At 44.0% G+C, this 20,901-nt stretch overlaps 7 protein-coding genes and 1 pseudogene across 9 annotated transcripts; 4 read left to right on the plus strand and 4 right to left on the minus strand.

The window, feature by feature from the left end:
- The first annotated feature begins 28 nt into the window (after window positions 1-28).
- Window positions 29-1,902, plus strand: LOC6501607 (tetraspanin-33). Its single transcript, XM_001955544.3, has 3 exons — window positions 29-109; window positions 163-895; window positions 987-1,902. Exons 2-3 carry the CDS (start codon window positions 346-348, stop codon window positions 1,307-1,309), a joined length of 873 nt encoding a protein of 290 aa, XP_001955580.3. The 5' UTR covers window positions 29-109; window positions 163-345; the 3' UTR covers window positions 1,310-1,902.
- Window positions 1,903-2,186: 284 nt separating this feature from the next.
- Window positions 2,187-3,963, minus strand: LOC6498972 (alcohol dehydrogenase class-3). The gene is made up of 4 exons (XM_001955545.4): window positions 3,644-3,963; window positions 3,500-3,589; window positions 2,966-3,427; window positions 2,187-2,857 (listed from the first exon to the last, which is right to left on the minus strand). The coding sequence occupies exons 1-4, from the start codon at window positions 3,662-3,664 to the stop codon at window positions 2,291-2,293; spliced, it is 1,140 nt and encodes a 379-aa protein (XP_001955581.1). The 5' UTR covers window positions 3,665-3,963; the 3' UTR covers window positions 2,187-2,290.
- Window positions 3,964-4,526: 563 nt separating this feature from the next.
- On the plus strand, window positions 4,527-7,231 carry LOC6501608. Its single transcript, XM_001955546.4, has 2 exons — window positions 4,527-4,911; window positions 5,099-7,231. Exons 1-2 carry the CDS (start codon window positions 4,765-4,767, stop codon window positions 6,218-6,220), a joined length of 1,269 nt encoding a protein of 422 aa, XP_001955582.2. The 5' UTR covers window positions 4,527-4,764; the 3' UTR covers window positions 6,221-7,231.
- Window positions 7,232-7,626: 395 nt separating this feature from the next.
- LOC6501609 (sorbitol dehydrogenase) lies at window positions 7,627-9,632 on the plus strand. The gene is made up of 6 exons (XM_001955547.4): window positions 7,627-7,827; window positions 7,910-8,100; window positions 8,163-8,196; window positions 8,492-8,961; window positions 9,025-9,365; window positions 9,423-9,632. The coding sequence occupies exons 2-6, from the start codon at window positions 8,047-8,049 to the stop codon at window positions 9,604-9,606; spliced, it is 1,083 nt and encodes a 360-aa protein (XP_001955583.1). The 5' UTR covers window positions 7,627-7,827; window positions 7,910-8,046; the 3' UTR covers window positions 9,607-9,632.
- An 80-nt stretch (window positions 9,633-9,712) lies between these two features.
- Window positions 9,713-10,923, minus strand: LOC6498971 (acyl-CoA Delta-9 desaturase). Its single transcript, XM_001955548.4, has one exon. It carries the CDS (start codon window positions 10,889-10,891, stop codon window positions 9,824-9,826), a length of 1,068 nt encoding a protein of 355 aa, XP_001955584.1. The 5' UTR covers window positions 10,892-10,923; the 3' UTR covers window positions 9,713-9,823.
- Window positions 10,924-10,968: 45 nt separating this feature from the next.
- On the minus strand, window positions 10,969-12,441 carry LOC6498970. The gene has a single exon (XM_001955549.4). The coding sequence runs from the start codon at window positions 12,334-12,336 to the stop codon at window positions 11,446-11,448; it is 891 nt and encodes a 296-aa protein (XP_001955585.2). The 5' UTR covers window positions 12,337-12,441; the 3' UTR covers window positions 10,969-11,445.
- A 107-nt stretch (window positions 12,442-12,548) lies between these two features.
- LOC6498969 (mitochondrial thiamine pyrophosphate carrier) lies at window positions 12,549-15,216 on the minus strand. 3 transcript variants are annotated; one of them, XM_001955550.4, is made up of 3 exons: window positions 14,872-15,216; window positions 14,495-14,792; window positions 12,549-14,094 (listed from the first exon to the last, which is right to left on the minus strand). In XM_001955550.4, the coding sequence occupies exon 3, from the start codon at window positions 13,991-13,993 to the stop codon at window positions 12,986-12,988; it is 1,008 nt and encodes a 335-aa protein (XP_001955586.1). In that variant the 5' UTR covers window positions 13,994-14,094; window positions 14,495-14,792; window positions 14,872-15,216; the 3' UTR covers window positions 12,549-12,985. The 3 variants fall into 3 exon arrangements, with proteins under 3 accessions (XP_001955586.1, XP_032312081.1, XP_014765854.1); XM_032456190.2 differs by having other exon boundaries at window positions 14,495-14,821; XM_014910368.3 differs by having other exon boundaries at window positions 14,495-14,789; window positions 14,872-15,215.
- A 1,502-nt stretch (window positions 15,217-16,718) lies between these two features.
- LOC6492909 lies at window positions 16,719-18,212 on the plus strand (annotated as a pseudogene).
- Window positions 18,213-20,901: the final 2,689 nt, after the last annotated feature.

Consider the following 20,901-nt stretch of genomic DNA (forward strand, 5'->3'; position numbering starts at 1 on the left):
AAAATATCGATATATAATACAAATCGATAAGTAAAACTTATCGTGAGGAGTTGTCTCATCCCTACTGGCAACGACGAACAACTTTGTTATTCTTTTGTCCATATAAATTGTTAGTAAAAATTTACAATAACGTGTATAAGTATCTTATTAACATATTTGCAGATTGCTAGCTCTTGCCACCGCCGGAGAACTTGTCTGGAGTTGCTCCACCAAAGCAGGCTGTTGCAGAAACACCACACTCGAAGAGGGCGTCAACAAAAAAAAAGGCAGTGGGGGGTGGATTCCAATAAAAAAAGAAACCACTACAACAAGAAATAAAGATTTATCCTGACTCTTGAGATTATCATGAGCAACCACAGATATCACAATGGCGGGAGCTACATGCATCCGCGGATGTCCTATCCGCACCACTTCACCTATGTCTCGTCCTGCGTCAAATACATGATCTTTTTACTGAACTTCCTGTTCTGGCTGTTTGGCGGACTGCTCCTGGCCATCGGCGTGTACGCTTTTATGGATAAGCTGAAGGATGGAAACGGTTGGATGCGTGTGGACACAGTATACGACGTCATTTTCAATGTTTCGTTGGTGATGATCATCGCCGGGATCGTGGTGTTTGTGGTCAGTTTTGCTGGATGCTTGGGAGCCCTGCGCGAGAACACCTGCCTGCTGAAGTTCTACTCGATGTGCCTCCTGATGTTCTTCATCATGGAGATGACGCTGGCTATCATATGCTTTGTGTTCCCGCAGTACATGAATTCCTTCTTGGAGTACCAGTTTACGGATAAAATAATCCACTCCTATCGCGACGACTCCGACCTGCAGAACTTTATTGACTTTGCCCAGCAGGAGTTCAAGTGCTGTGGACTGAGTAATGCTGGATACCAAGATTGGAGTAAGTATTTTTTGTCATATTTCGACAAATTTGCAAACTCCCACTAGAATGTCAGAACAAAACATTAACATAATTTTCTTTATACCACCAGGTAAGAATGAGTATTTTAACTGTTCCTCCCCGTCAGTGGAAAAGTGTGGAGTTCCATATAGCTGCTGCATCAACGCCACCGATATCAGTTCGGGATTGGTAAACATTATGTGCGGCTATGGCGTCCAGGAGCACTCAGTGGCTGCCGCCAGCAAACGCATCTGGACAAGCGGCTGCATCGAGATTGTACGGGTCTGGGTGGAGCGAAATCTTTATGTGATTGCGGGCGTGGCCCTGGGCATCGCCCTACTCCAGCTTTTCGTCATTTACCTGGCCAAGACACTTGAGGGCCAGATCGACCTGCAGAAATCGCGCTGGTCGTGAGTGCCATACCACAATCCGTACTTGTACGGATACCCGCCGTGCGAAGACGACCCATACTATAACACTCGAATGTGAATCTGGTCCTGACCGTGCTCAAATAGCTTCGAATCCATCTCTAATCCAAGCCCTAGTTCAATCCATAGACCCGAATTTCAATGACTCTCTAAATTGTGTTCTTTACTTCCAACAAAAAAGTCTTAAAATCGTATTTTTTACTCTTTAGGCTAAGGTCTCGTATTTATATCAATATGTATTCACAAAGTAGAAATTATGTGTGTTTTATACGTCAATGTGATTCTTATTCACAAGTACACAACACAATTGAACAAATTTAAACGTTTTAATCACGTATATATGCAATATTGTACTATTTAAAACACTTGTATATAAGTTAGCCACTTCCATAAGAATTATGCATTTAAAATGAGAATTATATTTAAAAGACGAAACCAAAACTGCATGTAACTTTGATCAAAAAACTAAAAAGGAAGCAAACATACTAGACTTATTAGGAATTTTAAGTGTATGTGCGTCTGTGTGCAAATCCTTGTTGTAGTGTGTATTCAAATACAGATATACTATATTCATGATCATGAATTTTTCTTTTACTGGCAAATTAAGAAGATAAAGTTCTGTCAAAAGGTCATTTTTTTCTTTGTTATTATTTTTTTTATTCTTGACGATGTCCGGTTTCGGGGTTGACCCTGTTTTTTTATAGCACAATCGTTATCTGATGTTGCGAAATAGTATAGTATAGATTCTAGAACAATTAAGGTTTCTTGAACTTTGAGTTTGATAACCTAATAGACCATGCTGATAAGAAAATCCGAAGAATACAGGGATAAGTTGCGAGCCCCCCACTGAGATGCCTGTTACGTATAAAAATTCACTGCGTGTTTATTAAACCATATAGATAATTGCTTGCAATATCAAGCTTCTTACAAAGATGTGGAAAGAAAACAATAATAAAAGCCATATTCTTTAGTACTTGATAATAGAGCGGATGCTCTCCCCCTTGTGCATTAGGTCAAAAGCCTCGTTAATCTGCGACAGCGGTAGTTCGTGGGTAATAAATTCGTCCACTAGCAAGTCCTTCTTCAAATAATCCTCCACCAACTTGGGCACATCTGAAACGGAGCGCCAGCCTCCGAAAGCAGAGCCCTTCCACACGCGGCCCACAACCAGCTGGAAGGGGCGGGTGCTGATCTCCTGACCAGCTCCAGCTACGCCAATTACCACCGAGGTTCCCCAGCCCTTGTGAGTGGCCTCCAGAGCAGACCGCATGGTGTTCACATTGCCAATGCACTCGAAGGTGTAGTCGAATCCACCGTCTGTTAGGTCAATAAGGTAGTTCTGGATCGCTCCCTTGTCGGCCACATCTTTTGGATTTACAAAGTCGGTGAAACCAAACTTCTTTGCCAGCTCGAACTTTGAGGGGTTGATATCAATGCCGTAGACCTTGCCGGCTCCGGCTTTTTTGCAGCCGAGTCCGACGGCCAGGCCGACCGCACCCAAGCCCCAAACCGCACAAGTGCTTCCAGGCTCAACCTGAAATGCAACAAATTTTGTTTATCGTTAGAGTTGTGTTTCTGGCCTTATAAATGTGTCAAATATCAACGGTCAATGATTGTGTATTTATAATTGAAGATTCCTTACCTTGGCGGTATTGAGGGCTGCGCCGTATCCGGTAGAGATGCCACACCCCAGCAGGCACACCTTTTCCAGAGGCGCCTTCTCGTTAATCTTCGTCAGGGAAATGTCAGCCACCACGGTGTACTCTGCAAACGTCGAGGTGCCCATGAAGTGGAACAGCTTCTGTCCTTTGCAGGACAGGCGGGAAGTGCCCTCAGGCATGACCCCAGCACCTTGGGTCAAGCGGATCTTCTGGCAGAGGTTAGTTTTGCCGCTCTGGCAAAACTTGCACTCGTTGCACTGCGGAATGTACAAAGCGATGACATGATCGCCTTCCTTGAAGTTGGTCACGCCCTCGCCGACGCTCTCAACAATGCCGGCGCCCTCGTGGCCCAGGACCACCGGAAACAGACCCTCCGGATCGGAGCCGCTCAGGGTGAAGGCATCAGTATGGCAGACACCAGTGGCCGTGATCTTGATTCGCACCTAAGAGTTTTATTTGTTAATTTTCGTTTATTACATTTTCCAAATCACACCATCTGGAATTGGGGACCATACCTCGTGAGCTTTGGGCGGCTCTACCTCGATGTCCTCGATCACCAGGGGCTTTTTGGCCTCCCATGCCACTGCTGCTTTGCATGTTATAACCTTCGGAGACATTGATTAGCAGGTGTGTTTTTCCTAATTAAAATTCCTGCTTACCTTGCCTGCTGTAGCCGACATATTTGCAACGGAAAGTTTCTGGACAAGATCCAATCGACAGAAGGTGTGATAACGAAGTAAAGTTCGGGGCGCTCTGATCTGCCTCTAGTTATTAATCGGAGAACGCTATAAGAACAGTACAGACTTTGGTCCCACTGTTTTCTTCTCAAACGATTTGTGCAACAAAAAACTTTTTATGCAAATGTTCTCAGACTTTAAAATGGTTCTATAGCTCTACTGTGTGATAATATTAGTATGGTACGATCGCAGGTACGCGAAAATGGCAATAGAGAAAGTGGAGAGAGAAGAGAAAGAGCTACCGGCTTCGATGTGACCAGGTTTCAATCGCCAAAAAACGTATTTAAGCTCTGGAAAAGCTCCTGATGGTCCAGGAGCGGACTGTCTATGCTCCTTTTCAGCAAGAATAGAAGAACTACAATATATTAAGACAATACATTAAGATTAAGAGAAATATTAATATCCATTACTATCTGTATAACTTAGCTACAAAGCTTTTAGGCCATCAATAAGATATTATTTTTACAATATATTTAAAGTTAATTGTGGATGTCCAAAATTTTAAAAATAGTAGATCGAAAATAATAAAAGGATGAGCCATTCCGATTTTTTAATGCTTAATGCTTACAATTTAAGAATATCCCTCATGTAGATTAATTAAAAGTTCTGTTTTCCTTAAAATCTGGTGATTTTGGAAGTCTTAAATACTTATAAACGAAAATAATAAGCTTTAATAGGTTTAAAATATAAAATAAATGATGAATCCTTGTTTAAAATCAGCTGTTTATGTTTCTGAAGCTATTGCATTTCCAAGCAAAAATATCCTTCGGGCGCAGGCGCCATATTTTTTGTAAACATTGCCCGCCCAGCCCAAAATGCAACAACACCAGCCCCAAAGTAACGCCAACGAACGCCAAATGAGCACAAGGACGTGCCAACAAGCCAGGAAAAATCAATAAAAACACAGCCGCGAAGCGACAAAGGCCGGAAGTGCATTTTTCACCTTTATACGCGTTAAGTAACTCACAGAAAGGATAAAAGCTAACACTTTTTAGAAAAAATGGAGTAGTTTTTTATGCAGAAATCATAGAAAAAGGATAAAAATGGTGGGTAAGGGTTCCAGTGGATTGGGTGTGGATACAGGCACGGGCAGCAAGGAACGCCCTGTTTTTATTCCCCCACGGAAACGTCAACAAACAAAATCGGAGGCCAAAAAACAGAATTATGTAGATCACATAGTGAGCGTCCAGGTGAGTAAATTGAAAATCACAGTGGAAACTTGCTCGATTTTTCCCATTTTTTTAAAGCATATAGATGGTATAGATTTCTGTGAATTTTGATAGGATTATATAGGACATTTCATTTATAAAATCGAACTATTCATATTAAAATATTTTCATATCCTGTTCTTAAAATTTTTACTTGAAATGATTTCAGCAAAATCGACCTAAATTGTCGCCTTCGAATCCCGGACTGGAAGAGGAGCTCCGCAAGACAAAGCTGATTATCAAGAACAAGCAGCCGCTACCGCAGCTTCCGGGGGAACTTGGAGTTCCCAACGCCCAGGATACCTTGGCCAGCACCCACTCGGCCAGCTCCACTCAGCACAGCCAGAAATCCGCTCGCTCGACCAGTAACATCAACGAGCTGCAAAACTTCGAGTCCATTTCGCAGGGAACAAAGTCCAACTCCCAAAGGCATGAGAGCAGCACGGTGACCCCCAGTAGTTGCTGCTACTCGGAGAGCAGCTTGGATGCCAAGCTAAGCAAGTCGCAGGACTGCCTGAGCAACAGATCGTCCTCCAAGAAGCGAGTGAACATACGGACCGCTGACCTGCCCGGGCAGGCACGCAATCAGCGCTCATCGCCGGATATCGCCAACTATGAGGACCTTGAATCGGGGGAGACGAGTGTGCTCAACACCTACGACCAGAGCCTGGAGCGGAACTACCAGGCGCGAAAGGAAGGATACCTGACCATGACGGGCACCATCAAGCGGGGTCGCAAAAAAGGCCAGTCGGTGGACCTCCAGATCAACATCAGTCGCGAGGAACTGGAGCAGCTGAATGCCAATGCGATGGCCAGTGAGACGCATAAGGGCGGCAGCTTGTGTTGCCGCTGTAGCTGCGGAGTGGGACTCCATATCCTGCTTATATCGCTGCTGTGCCTTCCATTTGTGACGGTCATCTCGGGGGTGTACTCCTTCTACATTGGCACACTTACCTGGTACAACATGTTCAACTACTACTGCGAGGAGCGTACGTACCTGCACAAGATCCTGGTGACCCCGCTCCTGTTTGCGGTCTATCCGCTGGTCATCGTCCTGTGCACCTTTGGACTGGGCATCTACTCCGGCATCCGACAACTGAGCCTGCAGTATAGCAGTTGGGTGAACGACATTACGGATATCGAGAAGGGATTCTACGGCTGGTTGTGCGGCTTCCTGCGGATGCCAGACTGCAGTCCGTATGAGGTGGTCATCCTTACCGACATCTGTGTGGCGCCGCAGGATCCACAGAAGTTGCACATCAATAAACCGCGCCAGGAGCTCTCCATGTAGGAGGTTTTATTTGTATTGCGGGCCCGCATTTTCGACCATAAGTGTGATATAAAAACTTAATTACATTTGCAGTGCAGGAGTGCAGAATCACTCGACACATTAAGTTTCCTTTGGCCAAATTTGTTCCTTTTACATTGACATAAACATATGTCTGCAATTGCAGCTTTAGAAACCGGAAATATACTATATACACGGACAGATAGATATCAAAGTTACAACATAATCCAACCTAAAGAGCCTAGAAATTAAGTTACTAGAAATCTCAACACTCGCACAGCGTCTAAAACCCAAGGATATCTTCGGAGAGTTCAGAGAACCGATGCCAATACTGTAACCTTGCATTTGTTTCAAACTAATCAAATTAATAGATCCACAAATGTTGTGTAACAATGCGATTGCTCAATATTTTCATAGATAATTGCTACTTCAGATGACAATTTCCTGTAACTAATTCTTTTTAATTTTTTAATTTTCTGTTTTTTAATTGGGAGTGAAATTCTATGAGCACTTTGATCTTATCCCTTCCATAAACCCCATACTCATCCATTTGAAAATTGAACCAATTTGCAAGGTTATAAACTTATTGCAGTAACTGTTGTAGTCTGGCACTAGCCCTTCAACTTGAAACTTCGCTTTCCTTTTTAACTCAAAGCCAAATTTAAAAACAAATACGAAACATATTAAAAAACACAACTGGCATTTACAGATTATGCATTTATATTCAAATTGAACTAAAAACCAAAAGAACCGCCAACCTAAATGCGCAGTTGTCGTGATGGAAACTTTTTCTTAGTTTTAAGCAAACATTTTTTATTTCTACGCCAAGAACAAAAATCCAGCAGCAAAGCCACACATCTATATACAAAAATAAATATATATATAAGCGAAAGTTTTTAAAATAGAAATTCTATATGTTAAGAAAACTAAGAACCCGAATATCAAACACTTATTGAATTGAATATATTAGCCAGAGAAATAAAGCGAATAAAACCCTCATATAGCAAACACAAACAAACCTGATATGCTTATTGCGTTGTTAAATGAGACCTGCCACTTGCTTTTTATTTGCATAAATATTTGTTCCTTCTATAACATAAAAAAGCATTATAACTTTGTTGGCGTTTTTGATATCAGTCTTTATAAGAATATCCTTAAAGATCCCTTTCAATCGAACGATGGTATTATGATGAAAAGTAGACCGTTAAGCTTATTCGATTTTTATATTTGTATGGAAGGGTATAAAAAGTTCGACTTGGGAAAGGGATTTCATACACTTTACTTATTTTTTTATTAACCAAAATTAAGATATATGATGGGGAAAGGGTGCCGTACAAAGGGAGACACAAAAAGCTTTTGGGGCTGGTGTTTTTTGCCGGCATGGCCTGCTGCCTCCCCACAGTGTGTAAACAAGCTTCGGGAGGTAAATACAAGTCAGCTGTTGGGGCAATCAAGAGAACAGCAACAAATTACAGGCGAGAGCGAGTATAAAGAACGAAAAGGGGCTCGTCCGGGTCGATAATAACTATTATTTGCTAGGCCCATGGCAGAGCTAATCATAGTAACTAGCAGGAGCACCCAAAATAATTTATTAACTGTCCAATATGTTGGTTAGTAAGCATAAATAGCATCAATAAAATAGTCCCCATACGCAATGATAACTGTAGCCCCACTGGGCAAATACACATATAGGCAAATTTGAATATATACTACTATAATTACCAAGTTGCCAGCGCAGCGTTCTGAATAGATCGAATAGTAAGTTCAGTTCCAAATTGACTTTCGAAGGAGGCTGACGTGCGAAAAGTGAAAGCGAAATAACGGTAGCAATGGCAACGGATAATCTAACTGCTGTCCTTTATGGCATCGAGGACCTCCGCCTGGTAAGTCCCAACAGGAAAGCCATTAAGGAACTGTTATCCAACTATTAGTTTACTTCCTGCAGGAGCAACGCCCGATTCCGGAAATTGCCGATGATGGTAAGCTTTTTTAAACACTAACAGTGTCTCTGAAAATAGTATCCCCAAGGGTAATTTTTAAGGTCCTGTTTAAAGCCAAATCGGCTTCATAAGTATTATTTTATTAAAAAATAGTGATAGATAGTGATTCAAAAGGGCTCCTAAATGATTTGTGATTTAATAAAAAAAACCAAGGAGTGATAAGATAAGAGAAGTTCATCAAAGTAAGTTATTAATTAAGCAAATAAATTATCCTGAAATTAATCATAAATATTGTTTGTGAAAAATAATTAAAAATATCATTAACATATTCCAGAGGTTCTTTTGGCAATGGATAGTGTTGGCATATGTGGATCCGATGTCCACTACCTAGCCAATGGACGCATTGGTGACTTTGTGTTGACCAAGCCCATGGTCATTGGCCACGAGGCTGCCGGAGTGGTGGCCAAACTGGGCAAAAAGGTGACCAGCTTGAAGGTCGGCGATCGAGTTGCCATCGAACCGGGAGTACCCTGCCGATACTGCGACCATTGCAAGCAGGGTCAGTACAACCTGTGCGCCGAGATAGTCTTCTGCGCCACTCCTCCCTATGACGGAAATCTCACTCGCTACTACAAGCACGCCGCGGACTTCTGCTTCAAGTTACCGGACCACGTCAGCATGGAGGAGGCTGCCCTCCTGGAACCGCTTTCCGTAGGAGTTCACGCCTGCCGACGTGCCGGCGTTGGTTTGGGCTCAAAAGTGCTCATTCTAGGCGCTGGACCCATAGGTTTGGTCACCCTGCTGGTAAGTGGAGAGGTTTAATCTTCCAATTATTTTTTTAATATATTTGTGTTACCTTTCTAACAGGCGGCTCAAGCCATGGGTGCTTCTGAGATTCTCATCACTGACTTGGTGCAGCAGCGCCTGGACGTGGCCAAGGAGCTGGGTGCCACGTACACTCTTCTCCTCCAAAAGGATCAAACCGCCGAGGAGACCGTCAAGGTGGTGCACCAGACCATGAGCTCGGCTCCCGACAAGGCCATCGATTGCTGCGGAGCTGAGAGCAGCGCTCGCCTGGCCATCTTCGCCACCAGATCTGGCGGCGTGGTCGTCGTGGTGGGAATGGGAGCTCCGGAGGTGAAGCTGCCACTGATCAACGCCTTGGCCCGTGAAATCGATATCCGTGGCGTCTTCCGTTATTGCAACGAGTAGGTTATCTCCGGATTTGTGGCTTATTAGTTTTTTTGATAATTCTGTGTTCGCAGCTACTCCGCCGCTTTGGCTCTGGTGGCCTCTGGCAAGGTGAACGTGAAGCGTCTGGTGACGCACCATTTCGACATCACGCAGACGGCTGACGCTTTTGAGACCTCCCGCCGCGGATTGGGTGGAGCCATCAAGGTCATGATCCATGTCCAGCCAAGAGATACCAACAATCCCATTAAGTTCTAAATATACACCCTTATCTACACCAATAACTATGAATTTTTTGTTTCAGTCTTTCGAAACTTAATCCGTCTTAGATTTTTTTTTGAAATATTTTTGAGGGAATACTAATAAGCTCCAACTATATCCAGTTCAAATTTAAAATACAAAAACAGTCTACATCCTCACTTGTATAGTCCCACATGGAAGGCTTAGTTAGATCAAAGTTTTCCTTAGGGTATCCTTAGTCATCCTTCCGCTGGTGGGTGACAGTGGTTCCAACGATGTCCTCTCGCTGCTGATCCTTGTCGCCCCAGCCCCACACGGGATGGGAGCCGTCCCCCGTTCGTTGGACTCTTTTTCTCACCAAGTCACAGGACACGCTCTTAAGGTCATAGGCCCAGCCTATCCTGGCAAAGAAGTCAATGAATCCGGTGGTGACATCCTTGGAATATGGACCCAGCTCAGCACTCTTGTAATCCCAGGGAAAGACATGGTGATAGTTGTGGTATCCTTCGCCAAATCTCAGTCCCACCAGGAAGCTCTCATCCGTCGGACTAATATTCTTGTCGTAGGGACGCATTCCGAACATGTGAGCTGAGCTATTCACCAGCCAGATGAGATTGAGGGTGGTGCACCACCGGAGCAGAGCCATCACATGCCAGGCGCAGTTCAGGGACTCTCCCCACAGGTACATTGGCAGCACAGTGGGCAGCAGGAAGCAGATGGGCGGCATCAGCCACAAGTAATACTTCTTCTGGAACATCACTAGAGGATCCGCCTCGAGGTCGGACAGGTCGATTTGCTTGCCCTTGGCGACCACATCCGGATGCTTCCGGCAACAGAGCCAGCCGATGTGCGAGAAGAACCATCCGCGCCTGGAGTTGTAGGGATCAGCATCCGTTTCCGTGTATTTGTGGTGCACGCGGTGATCTCTGGCCCAGATATACACCGCATCCTGGAAGGCCAGAGTGTTCAGGAACAGGAAGATCAATCGCAACGGAACATTGGCCTTGAAGGTGCGATGCGCCCAAAGGCGATGAGCTCCCCCCGAAATGCCGAGAGCCGTTACCACCAGGGCCACCGGGAAGAGTAGGAACGTTGTCCACGTGGCCGTTGTAAAGAGCAACCAAACGCCGTAGAGCGACGACAAATGCAGGATTACAAACAGCACGATGTTGCGCCACACCAACTGCAGTTTGCTTCCATCGGTGGTCTTTAGCTGGCCCAGATCCTTGGCCAATCCGCCGTCCAGTGTCTCGGCATCGGACTCGTAGAGCACTCCCGTAATGTCGTTGCTTTTCGGCGGCATGGTGGCCCACACTTGGGCGTCTCTACTGCCACACGCTCCTATTTATAGCCGTGCCTAGAAGCCAGCACCCCACGAATGCGCTCGGAATTTTAATTCAATCCGGAATTGAACTTGGTGCGTCAATAAGGCTTGATATCGAAACGTGCGCATATAAGCCATCATAAAAATATCTAGGAAGCTGAATGAATGATTCAAAGATTCACGTTCAATGAAGCTAATTATAGTGTCCTATATATTATATAGTCTATATTTGAAAGAGACCTTCGCTAATTTTTAATAAGGAAAATTAGGTTAAACTGATAATCCTAAATAAGAAAAAATTATAGAATAATCTACATAATTCGTTAGAAATCGTGGCTTATAAACGGATGCGCCATATCATTCTAACTTCCGATCTTTTCATGAGTATGAGAATACCACCACATTTAGAAGAAATATTTTTCAAAGAATCTGATATCTTATCTCTAGTTCTTGTATCGCAAGATGTTGTTGCTAGAAAAACAATTATTTGCCAAGTCTATGATCACATATGTATTTTATATTTAAAAAACTATCTAATTTACCATAAATATATACCTTATGAATTCTAGTCCTTCCTCTGGTCCCCGTGGCTCCCCTTTGGCATTAAAGTTAATGAGCTCCACCTTCCGATTCTGGGCAATATATTGCAGGTATAGACGAGTTGTCTCCAGTTTTGACTGGATATTTATGTCCCAGCCGTTGCCTTCGGGCCGGAATATGATGCTTGTTCCGTGGCATTTCACCATATTTAACCAGCGGTGAAAGCCAACGCCAATGAAGCTTTTCGTCGTGTCCACCACCACCACAGGCATTCGATCGTTCTTATCCAGCAGGCGGACCAGCTTGCGAAGTATACGCTCCTGGATGGACCAACACTCGGTACCTGGCTCATAGAACACGACAAAAATGTCTTCCGTCCACTCGTTTTGCAAGTCAAAGAAGTTCTTCGGCGGCGAATCCTTGTCCACTGTGTCGCCCAGGACTACAGCTTGAAACAGCTTCTCCTGCAGCAACTGATCGCAAAATTCCTTCATATTCTTATAGGTAAAGAGCTTGTGCATTTCGTATACACGAAGCTCTAAATCTTTGGCAAAGATCAGCGGTGGAGAGTTCAGCCTGTAACTGCGAAAATCTTCGGCTATCAGGTTGGAGTTGAAGTCTTTCATGGAAGAAATATCCCTAACCCCAAAGAGAATTCTTCCAGCATATTCCTGTGCTATACGCTCGAACAGTTTCATCCACCGGCAGAGTCTGCTCCCAATGTCGACTAGAAAGTCAAACGCCACCACCTGGGGACCTTCGAATAAGTTGGGATCTTCGTTTGGCAACAGCCACAAGATGGAGGGAATGTTTCTACTAAAGCAGATTTTTTTAACCAGCGCCATTTGCCGTATGGTGGTAATGGAAAGACAATACCATACCATGTCGGGAACGCTCTTTTTATAGCCATTTGTATTTCACAACAAAGAAAGCTCTTCAGAGGTAGCTTTTAAAAAAAAAGAGCCGTTGATAACTTAACATTATTTCTGTGTCTTTTCATATAAGGCCAATCTTATTAACTGAAAATTTCCTTTTTCGTCAAAAAATATATCTCATTTATTCACTTAATCCTTCGTTAGATAGAACTCTTTCAACCTTTCAATGTAGTCAAGTTTTATTAAAGTCCCTGAATAGTTAAAGTTGATAATCATAATAAAACAAAGCGTGCGGCCTGGCCTCAGTTGTTTTCGTTTGCAAATTCAACAAAAGGTTAACATAAAAATGGATTTGAGTGGCTTTGCTTCGAATACTCAACTAAAAACTATATGAATATACATGTGGGTGTAATATAGAATATAGATAACTTGTAGTTGGGTGTGTGCGCTGCCCAAATTAATTAAACTAAGATAAACTGAAACCCCGTACACATAATCGAAAACTAATCAACAGCTAGCCTATGTCTTAATATTATGTACACGCTGTGGTAAATGTATATAAAAATAGAAAATACAGCGTAGATTCTGCCACAATGGGTTTGAGCTCCCGCTCCCATTAACCCCCGACTCGCTATTGCGGCTCCGACACCGATCCGACCTAGAAGCGCACCTGCTTGAGCTTGTCGTAAATGCTAAAGTACAGGGCCGTTGTCATGCTTGACTTGAGGAGTGTGGGGGCCACGCCCTTGTACAAGCCGCGCACGCCCTCCTGCCGCACTGTTTGTTGCAAGCAATCCCAGACTCCACGGCACTGCAATGTCTGTCCGAAGGTTTGGCGGTTCGATTCGAAGCCCTGGATCTGAAGCCGCTTCTTGATTAGGTCGAAGGGGTAAACGATCGTCTTGGAGAGCATGCCCGAGGAGGCTCCCAGCACCAAAAGGGTCCAGGTGGGCAGTTGGCTGCGGTCTCCAACCTCCAGGAAGGCACACGCCCAGTCGCTGAATAAACGATAGGCCATGAAATTGGTTCCCATCAGTGGAGTGATCTGCAGCAAAGCAGACGACAGTCCGCGGTACATGCCCCTGGGACCCTCCTGACGTACTATGGCTGACACAGCACGTGTGGCATTCCGGTAACCTTTGCTAGTATCTTGCGCAATCAGTCGGGTGCGGATTACGTCCAGAGGTGTAGATATAATGACCGCTGCTCCTCCGGCAGCGGCGCCACACATAAAATTGGATAGGTGCTGATGGTCGGACAGGTATGTCGTCTGCTTGGCAAGTAGGCTGAGCTGTTCGTATGTCCAAAACTGGCAAATACCATACATGATACTCAGCACCTGGGCAGGATTGTGGCCCTTCCAGAAGGCCAGAAGCCCTTCTTCCCGATATATGGTTTTTATCGCCTGTCCAATTGACGTGTATTTGGAGGTAAGGCCTCCCACAGAACCAACTTCCTTTCCGCGCACCTTGCCCAGCGGCTCCACTTGAAGTTGGAAACGGATCTTGAGCACATCCAGAGGCTGGCAGGTGGAACGTGTGATTGCGGCGGACAGACCGCCAGCAAGCATCTGATGGAGTTGCTCCCGTGTACTGTGCTTGCGACGCTGAACGGGGGGAGGAGCGGTGGTGGTTGCTCCGCTGCTGGAGCCTGTGGTTACCGCCATGTCTATTTCGGAACTGCTTTGGATTCGCTTTTCGTATGCGTGCGGTTTCTCGTACGGATTTCACTTTTATTGCTGCGACTGCCAACTCTTCAATGGCATTTCTGAAAAATAAAGAAAACCGAATATGCCAACGGCGTTATTACAGTTGAAATTCCATAAATTGAATTTTTATCGGATGTTAATATGGAAATTAGGTGTTTTTAATGTTACAAATTAATGTAACTTTTAAAAAGTGCATTAATATTTATAGAAATGATTTTTCCCACACATGAGGATGGAAATTTGAAGGATTTATGGTTTCCGACTTAAAGAAGTCGGACTGTATCTTTCATTCAAAGCGTTTAAAAGGTGCGGCCGGGCGCAAACTCCGAATTGTTTACACATTCATCATCTTGATGGCCAAATTGATGTGTAAAAATGCGTAGACAAAGATGAAGAAATAACAGGAGTAGGTGGAAAAGGCAAGTGGGGATTGCGCGGAATGTAGTGGATGGAACTTACAAGTGTCATGCTCAGTGGAGCGTGGGGATGTCGCTTGTCTGATTTCCCTGTCTGGGCGATTACTTCACTATTATCTCGGTTATACCCAAGTGCGAGCCAATTCGTCCATGCTCTTAAAATAGATTCCAGGTTCAGATGGTTCAGTCCACTGACTCTCACAACAATCGACTGGGGGTATTTGGGTTTATCAGCGATTTCACTTTTCCCGCAATGTGAGGCTTTTGTTGTTCGAATGTCAGATGACTCGTTGCTTGTTGTCCGATGTTCGATCCCAATTTCAGTTCCAATTCCGATGCTGCTGGCAAGATAAAGAGACAAAGACGAGGTCTTAGGGGGGAATATGATTAAGATAAAGGGCGGAACAGGGCCCAACTAACCCAGAGATCCACAGGTAAACCGTAGCTGCGTCCGTCCGCGGGTATAGTGCAGCAGCTACTGCGGCGTCGACGCTTCTTCATTACAGGCAGCGGCCCGTGGATTGCGTCAAAACTTTCTTTTCGGCGGGCATACGCCGCTGTCGCTTTTCCCCCTCTCTCGTTGGTGGCTTGTAATAGTTGGTCAGTTGCCGTTGCAGTTATGCTCACGTTGGCCACTTCCACTTCCACAAACTGGTTTTCCTGAGCCGATCCAAAACCTCTCTTGTCCAACAACAATAACAATCAAAGTTACGTCGCCAAGTGCACGTCGTCAGCTGTTCGAGCCGCTGGAGATGAGCGTCTCACAAATCAGCTGTTGCGGCGTCAGGCATGACAGTTTCGATAAAAAGAGTTTTTTTCATAAAATATATTTATATATATTACATGGTCCAAGTAAATTAAAATCTAAATGTTATATAATACATCTAAATAATATATTAAACAAAACAAATTAAAATTTTTATGAACAATTTTTGCTTCGATAGCTACTATCGATATGTGCCCTATGTCCGATAATGAAACAGAACTTTACCCGCGCTTTCAACTTTTTCAAATCGTTATTTAAACTTAACATTTTGAAATACTACTTAAGTAAAGCTTATTTGAAAGTATTTAACTTAAACGGCAATACTATCAACTAAATCCATTTATCGAAAACCATGGGAGCCTCTCAAGTGCAGCAGGTTAATTGGTCAGATGATGCAAATTTGTTGGTTTGGGTACATCCTCGCGAATCTAGAGGATTGGGTAGAAAAGGCAAAGGCGAAAAGGCCATTTCGGAGGCATCTATAGTAGATTTCATATGGAAATTTATTTAAAATAGTAATAAATAAATAATGTGTTTTGTTTATTCACCATAAACTGATGCATATGTCATAGTCTGAACCGATCACGCTGCAATTGTCGTGCGTCTGAAGTGGTACATAAATTACGCATTTCGTGCGATATAAAAGGAATGCAGTGTTTAAGGAATTCCTCAACTTATCGTCATAGTCATCAACCCGTACCAGCCTGTTGGTCTGTTCGAATTTTGATAAGCTATGGTTGATTACACTAGTTTACACCAAAAATGAACCTCCAAAAAAAAGTGTTTTTTATAGTAATTTGGGGTCGGAGAACACGAAAATGACATCCGTTTATTTTTCTTAAGAACCGTTTTTGAGATATTTTTGAAAATCGTGTTTTTGAGGTCCTTTTTCAGTTTTTTGGTAATATCTCATGAAAAAAACTGTTTACAAACAAAAAAAGGATATTGATTGACAGGTATTGAAGTAACGTTTACGTGGATATATAATATGTGCAGATTGAATCAAATCTCTGTAATGCACAAGCGAACAAAGTACAAAAATATTCGACCAATTTTGAAAATTTCAATTTTTCAATTGGTCGAAAATGACACTATTTTTGTACTTTGTTCGCTTGTGCATTACAGAGATTTGATTCAATCTGCACATATTATATATCCACGTAAACGTTACTTCAATACCTGTCAATCAATATCCTTTTTTTGTTTGTAAACAGTTTTTTTCATGAGATATTACCAAAAAAACTGAAAAAGGACCTCAAAAACACGATTTTCAAAAATATCTCAAAAACGGTTCTTAAGAAAAATAAACGGATGTCATTTTCGTGTTCTCCGACCCCAAATTACTATAAAACAATCATCAATTTTAAGGTTCACTCGATTACATTTAAATTTGTAAACTAGTGTTATCGTACCCCACTAAAAGCGAAGAAATTCCCCTGGAGTTGATTAGATCCCGAGATTTAATCAATCCCGCGAATCAGTAGACCCCTATATAAGCGGCCACAGGGCCTTCACTGCTTCAGAGCAAAATTCAGCTTTGAATTAAAATGTTCCTGGCAAAGAGTATTGTATGCCTCGCCCTCCTGGCGGTGGCCAACGCCCAGTTCAACACCAACTACGCCTCAGGACGCAGTGGCATGGTCCACCTCTTCGAGTGGAAGTGGGACGACATTGCCGCTGAGTGCGAGAACTTCCTGGGACCCTACGGCTATGCTGGTGTGCAGGTATCTCCTGTTAACGAAAACGCTGTGAAGGACAGCCGCCCTTGGTGGGAGCGTTACCAACCCATCTCCTACAAACTGGTTACCCGTTCCGGTAATGAGGAGCAATTCGCCAGCATGGTCAGGTGTTGCAACAATGTGGGAGTGCGAATCTACGTGGACGTCGTCTTCAACCACATGGCTGCTGATGGAGGCACTTACGGCACTGGTGGCAGCACCGCCAGTCCCAGTAGCAAGAGCTATCCAGGAGTGCCATTCTCCTCCCTGGACTTCAACCCCACCTGTGCCATCTCCAACTACAACGATGCCAACCAGGTGCGCAACTGCGAGCTGGTCGGACTTCGCGACCTCAACCAGGGCAACTCTTACGTTCAGGAGAAGATTGTCGAGTTCCTGAACCACCTGATCGATCTGGGAGTGGCTGGGATCCGTGTGGACGCTGCCAAGCACATGTGGCCCGCTGATCTGGGAGTGATCTACGGAAGCCTGAAGAATCTGAACACCGACCACGGCTTCGAGTCCGGTGCCAGGGCCTACATCGCCCAAGAGGTGATTGACATGGGTGGCGAGGCCATAAGCAAGTCCGAGTACACTGGCCTGGGAGCCATCACCGAGTTCCGTCACTCCGACTCCATTGGAAAGGCCTTCCGTGGCAAGGACCAGCTTCAGTATCTGGTCAACTGGGGTGTGGGCTGGGGCTTTGCTGCCTCCGATCGCTCCCTGGTCTTCGTCGACAACCACGACAACGAGCGCGGACATGGAGCCGGCGGTGCCGATGTTCTCACCTACAAGATGCCCAAGCAGTACAAGATGGCCTCCGCCTTCATGTTGGCCCATCCTTTCGGTACTCCGCGCGTCATGTCCTCCTTCTCCTTCACGGATACCGACCAGGGCCCTCCCACTACTGATGCTGGAGGCAGATCTACAACATGGTCGACTTCCGGAACGCCGTCGGTTCCGATGCCATCCAAAACTGGTGGGATAATGGAAGCAACCAGATCGCCTTCAGCCGCGGCAGCAAGGGATTTGTTGCATTCAACAACGACAACTACGACCTCAACAGCTCCGTTCAGACCGGCCTTCCCGCGGGAACCTACTGCGACGTCATCTCCGGCTCAAAGAGTGGATCTTCCTGCACTGGCAAGACTGTCACTGTCGGATCTGATGGAAGGGCCAACATCTACATCGGCAGCTCCGAGGATGACGGTGTTCTGGCCATTCATGTTAACGCAAAGTTGTAAAGCACCCTATTTAATCAAAAATTTTTAAATTTATAATGCATATTTAAAAATAAATGTCTTCATTCAAATTACACTGGCTAACAGCAAAAAATCTCCACCCAAAAATCTCACCTGCCCCAAACCTTTCTGCTCCGCTGAACAAAAGTCCAAGTATGTAATTGCGTTGACCATCATTGTTTTTAGTGCACACCATTTTTGAAATGTATGTGTACCAACTAAAATAAAAAAAATGACATCTAGCAGTTACCATATCTTTGGAATACGTATCCAAAGTTCAAATCTCCGATTTTCTGGATTTATAATTGTGCTTCTATGACTTTTACCCCGCGTGGTACTTCAGATTTTCTGCCATACGATTTTCAATAAATTTGCGCCGCGTTTTGGCCGCTAAGGCGTTCCTGTCCAAGCTCATATCTCGGCTATTTCGAAACAGATTTCGAGAAGGGTTATTTTGTTATCAGGACACCGATATCCTTCGAATTGCATCCCAAGATTTTGAAAAAAGGGCAACGAAAATTTCAACCCAATTTTCGCGATTTTGGCAAGGGATACCATCAGGATACCTGGTTACAAAATAAAATCCCTTACCAAAATCCGTCTAGAAATAGCCGAGATATGAGCTTGGAAAGGAACGTCTTGGTGTCTTGGCCCAAAGTGCGATCAGCACTTTCCTCGCAGTTTTTGCCAAATATCTTAACCATTTCGCATCCGATCCAAAAACGGCGTACCATTTATGAATCAGGAAACTCATCCCCATAGATCTGCATCAAATGATCCTTAAAATGCTCAAAATTCAATTTTGGCCCCATTTTTGGCCCAAATCATGATGGTACCCCTTGGAAAATCCTTGGAAAAGTGCGATCAGCACTTTCTTCGCAGTTTTTGCCGAATATCTTAACCATTTCGCATCCGATCCAAAAACGGCGTACCATTTATGAATCAGGGAACTCATCGCCGTAGATCTGCATCAAATGATCCCTAAAATGCTCAAAATTCAATTTTGGCCCCATTTTTGGCCCAAATCATGATGGTACCCCTTGGAAAATCCTTGGAAAAGTGCGATCGGCACTTTCCTCGCAGTTTTTGCCGAATATCTTAACCATTTCGCATCCGATCCAAAAACGGCGTACCATTTATGAATCAGGGAACTCATCGCCGTAGATCTGCATCAAATGATCCCTAAAATGCTCAAAATTCAATTTTGGCCCCATTTTTGGCCCAAATCATGATGGTACCCCTTGGAAAATCCTTGGAAAAGTGCGATCGGCACTTTCCTCGCAGTTTTTGCCGAATATCTTAACCATTTCGCATCCGATCCAAAAACGGCGTACCATTTATGAATCAGGAAACTCATCCCCATAGATCTGCATCAAATGATCCTTAAAATGCTCAAAATTCAATTTTGGCCCCATTTTTGGCCCAAATCATGATGGTACCCCTTGGAAAACCCTTGGAAAAGTGCGATCAGCACTTTCCTCGCAGTTTTTGCCGAATATCTTAACCATTTCGCATCCGATCCAAAAACGGCGTACCATTTATGAATCAGGGAACTCATCCCCGTAGATCTGCATCAAAATATCCCTCAAATACTCAAAATTCAATTTTGGCCCCATTTTTGGCCCAAATCATGATGGTACCCCTTGGAAAATCCTTGGAAAAGTGCGATCAGCACTCTCTTCGCAGTTTTTGCCGAATATCTTAACCATTTCGCATCCGATCCAAAAACGGCGTACCATTTATGAATCAGGAAACTCATCCCCATAGATCTGCATCAAATGATCCTTAAAATGCTCAAAATTCAATTTTGGCCCCATTTTTGGCCCAAATCCTGATGGTACCCCTTGGAAAATCCTTGGAAAAGTGCGATCAGCACTTTCCTCGAAGTTTTTGCCGAATATCTTAACCATTTCGCATCCGATCCAAAAACGGCGTACCATTTATGAATCAGGGAACTCATCCCCGTAGATCTGCATCAAACTATCCCTAAAATGCTCAAAATTCAATTTTGGCTCCATTTTTGGCCCAAATCATGATGGTACCCCTTGGAAAACCCTTGGAAAAGTGCGATCAGCACTTTCCTCGCAGTTTTTGCCGAATATCTTAACCATTTCGCATCCGATCCAAAAACGGCGTACCATTTATGAATCAGGGAACTCATCCCCGTAGATCTGCATCAAACTATCCCTCAAATACTCAAAATTCAATTTTGGCCCCATTTTTGGCCCAAATCATGATGGTACCCCTTGGAAAATCCTTGGAAAAGTGCGATCAGCACTTTCTTCGCAGTTTTTGCCGAATATCTTAACCATTTCGCCTCCGATCCAAAAACGGCGTACTATTTATGAATCAGGATACTCATCCCCGTAGATCTGCATCAAACTATCCCTAAAATACTCAAAATTCAATTTTGGCCCCATTTTTGGCCCAAATCATGATGGTACCCCTTGAAAAACCCTTGGAAAAGTGCGATCAGCACTCTCTTCGCAGTTTTTGCCGAATATCTTAACCATTTCGCATCCGATCCAAAAACGGCGTTCCATTTATGAATCAGGAAACTCATCCCCGTAGAGCTGCATCAAAGGATCCTTCAAATTCTCAAAATTCAATTTTGGCTCCATTTTTGCCCCAAATCATGATGGTACCCCTTGGAAAACCCTTGGAAAAGTGCGATCAGCACTTTCCTCGCAGTTTTTGCCGAATATCTTAACCATTTCGCATCCGA

The sequence above is a fragment of the Drosophila ananassae genome, chromosome 2L (assembly GCF_017639315.1).
Source record: "Drosophila ananassae strain 14024-0371.13 chromosome 2L, ASM1763931v2, whole genome shotgun sequence".
Lineage (NCBI taxonomy): Eukaryota > Metazoa > Arthropoda > Insecta > Diptera > Drosophilidae > Drosophila > Drosophila ananassae.

What these genes read in the sequence shown, in the direction of transcription:
- LOC6501607 (XM_001955544.3), top strand. Translation starts at nt 346, where the DNA reads ATGAGCAACCACAGATATCACAATGGCGGGAGCTACATGCATCCGCGG. An exon ending in TGCTGGATACCAAGATTGGA is followed by an intron (nt 896 to 986) that starts GTAAGTATTTTT and finishes TTATACCACCAG; the next exon opens with GTAAGAATGAGTATTTTAAC.
- LOC6498972 (XM_001955545.4), bottom strand. Translation starts at nt 3,664, where the DNA reads ATGTCGGCTACAGCAGGCAAG. An exon ending in TGTCGGCTACAGCAGGCAAG is followed by an intron (nt 3,590 to 3,643) that starts GTAAGCAGGAAT and finishes ATGTCTCCGAAG; the next exon opens with GTTATAACATGCAAAGCAGC. An exon ending in CAGCCCTCAATACCGCCAAG is followed by an intron (nt 2,858 to 2,965) that starts GTAAGGAATCTT and finishes GTTGCATTTCAG; the next exon opens with GTTGAGCCTGGAAGCACTTG.
- LOC6501608 (XM_001955546.4), top strand. Translation starts at nt 4,765, where the DNA reads ATGGTGGGTAAGGGTTCCAGTGGATTGGGTGTGGATACAGGCACGGGC. An exon ending in ATCACATAGTGAGCGTCCAG is followed by an intron (nt 4,912 to 5,098) that starts GTGAGTAAATTG and finishes AAATGATTTCAG; the next exon opens with CAAAATCGACCTAAATTGTC.
- LOC6501609 (XM_001955547.4), top strand. Translation starts at nt 8,047, where the DNA reads ATGGCAACGGATAATCTAACTGCTGTCCTTTATGGCATCGAGGACCTC. An exon ending in GCATCGAGGACCTCCGCCTG is followed by an intron (nt 8,101 to 8,162) that starts GTAAGTCCCAAC and finishes TACTTCCTGCAG; the next exon opens with GAGCAACGCCCGATTCCGGA. An exon ending in TAGGTTTGGTCACCCTGCTG is followed by an intron (nt 8,962 to 9,024) that starts GTAAGTGGAGAG and finishes CCTTTCTAACAG; the next exon opens with GCGGCTCAAGCCATGGGTGC.
- LOC6498971 (XM_001955548.4), bottom strand. Translation starts at nt 10,891, where the DNA reads ATGCCGCCGAAAAGCAACGACATTACGGGAGTGCTCTACGAGTCCGAT.
- LOC6498970 (XM_001955549.4), bottom strand. Translation starts at nt 12,336, where the DNA reads ATGGTATGGTATTGTCTTTCCATTACCACCATACGGCAAATGGCGCTG.
- LOC6498969 (XM_001955550.4), bottom strand. Translation starts at nt 13,993, where the DNA reads ATGGCGGTAACCACAGGCTCCAGCAGCGGAGCAACCACCACCGCTCCT.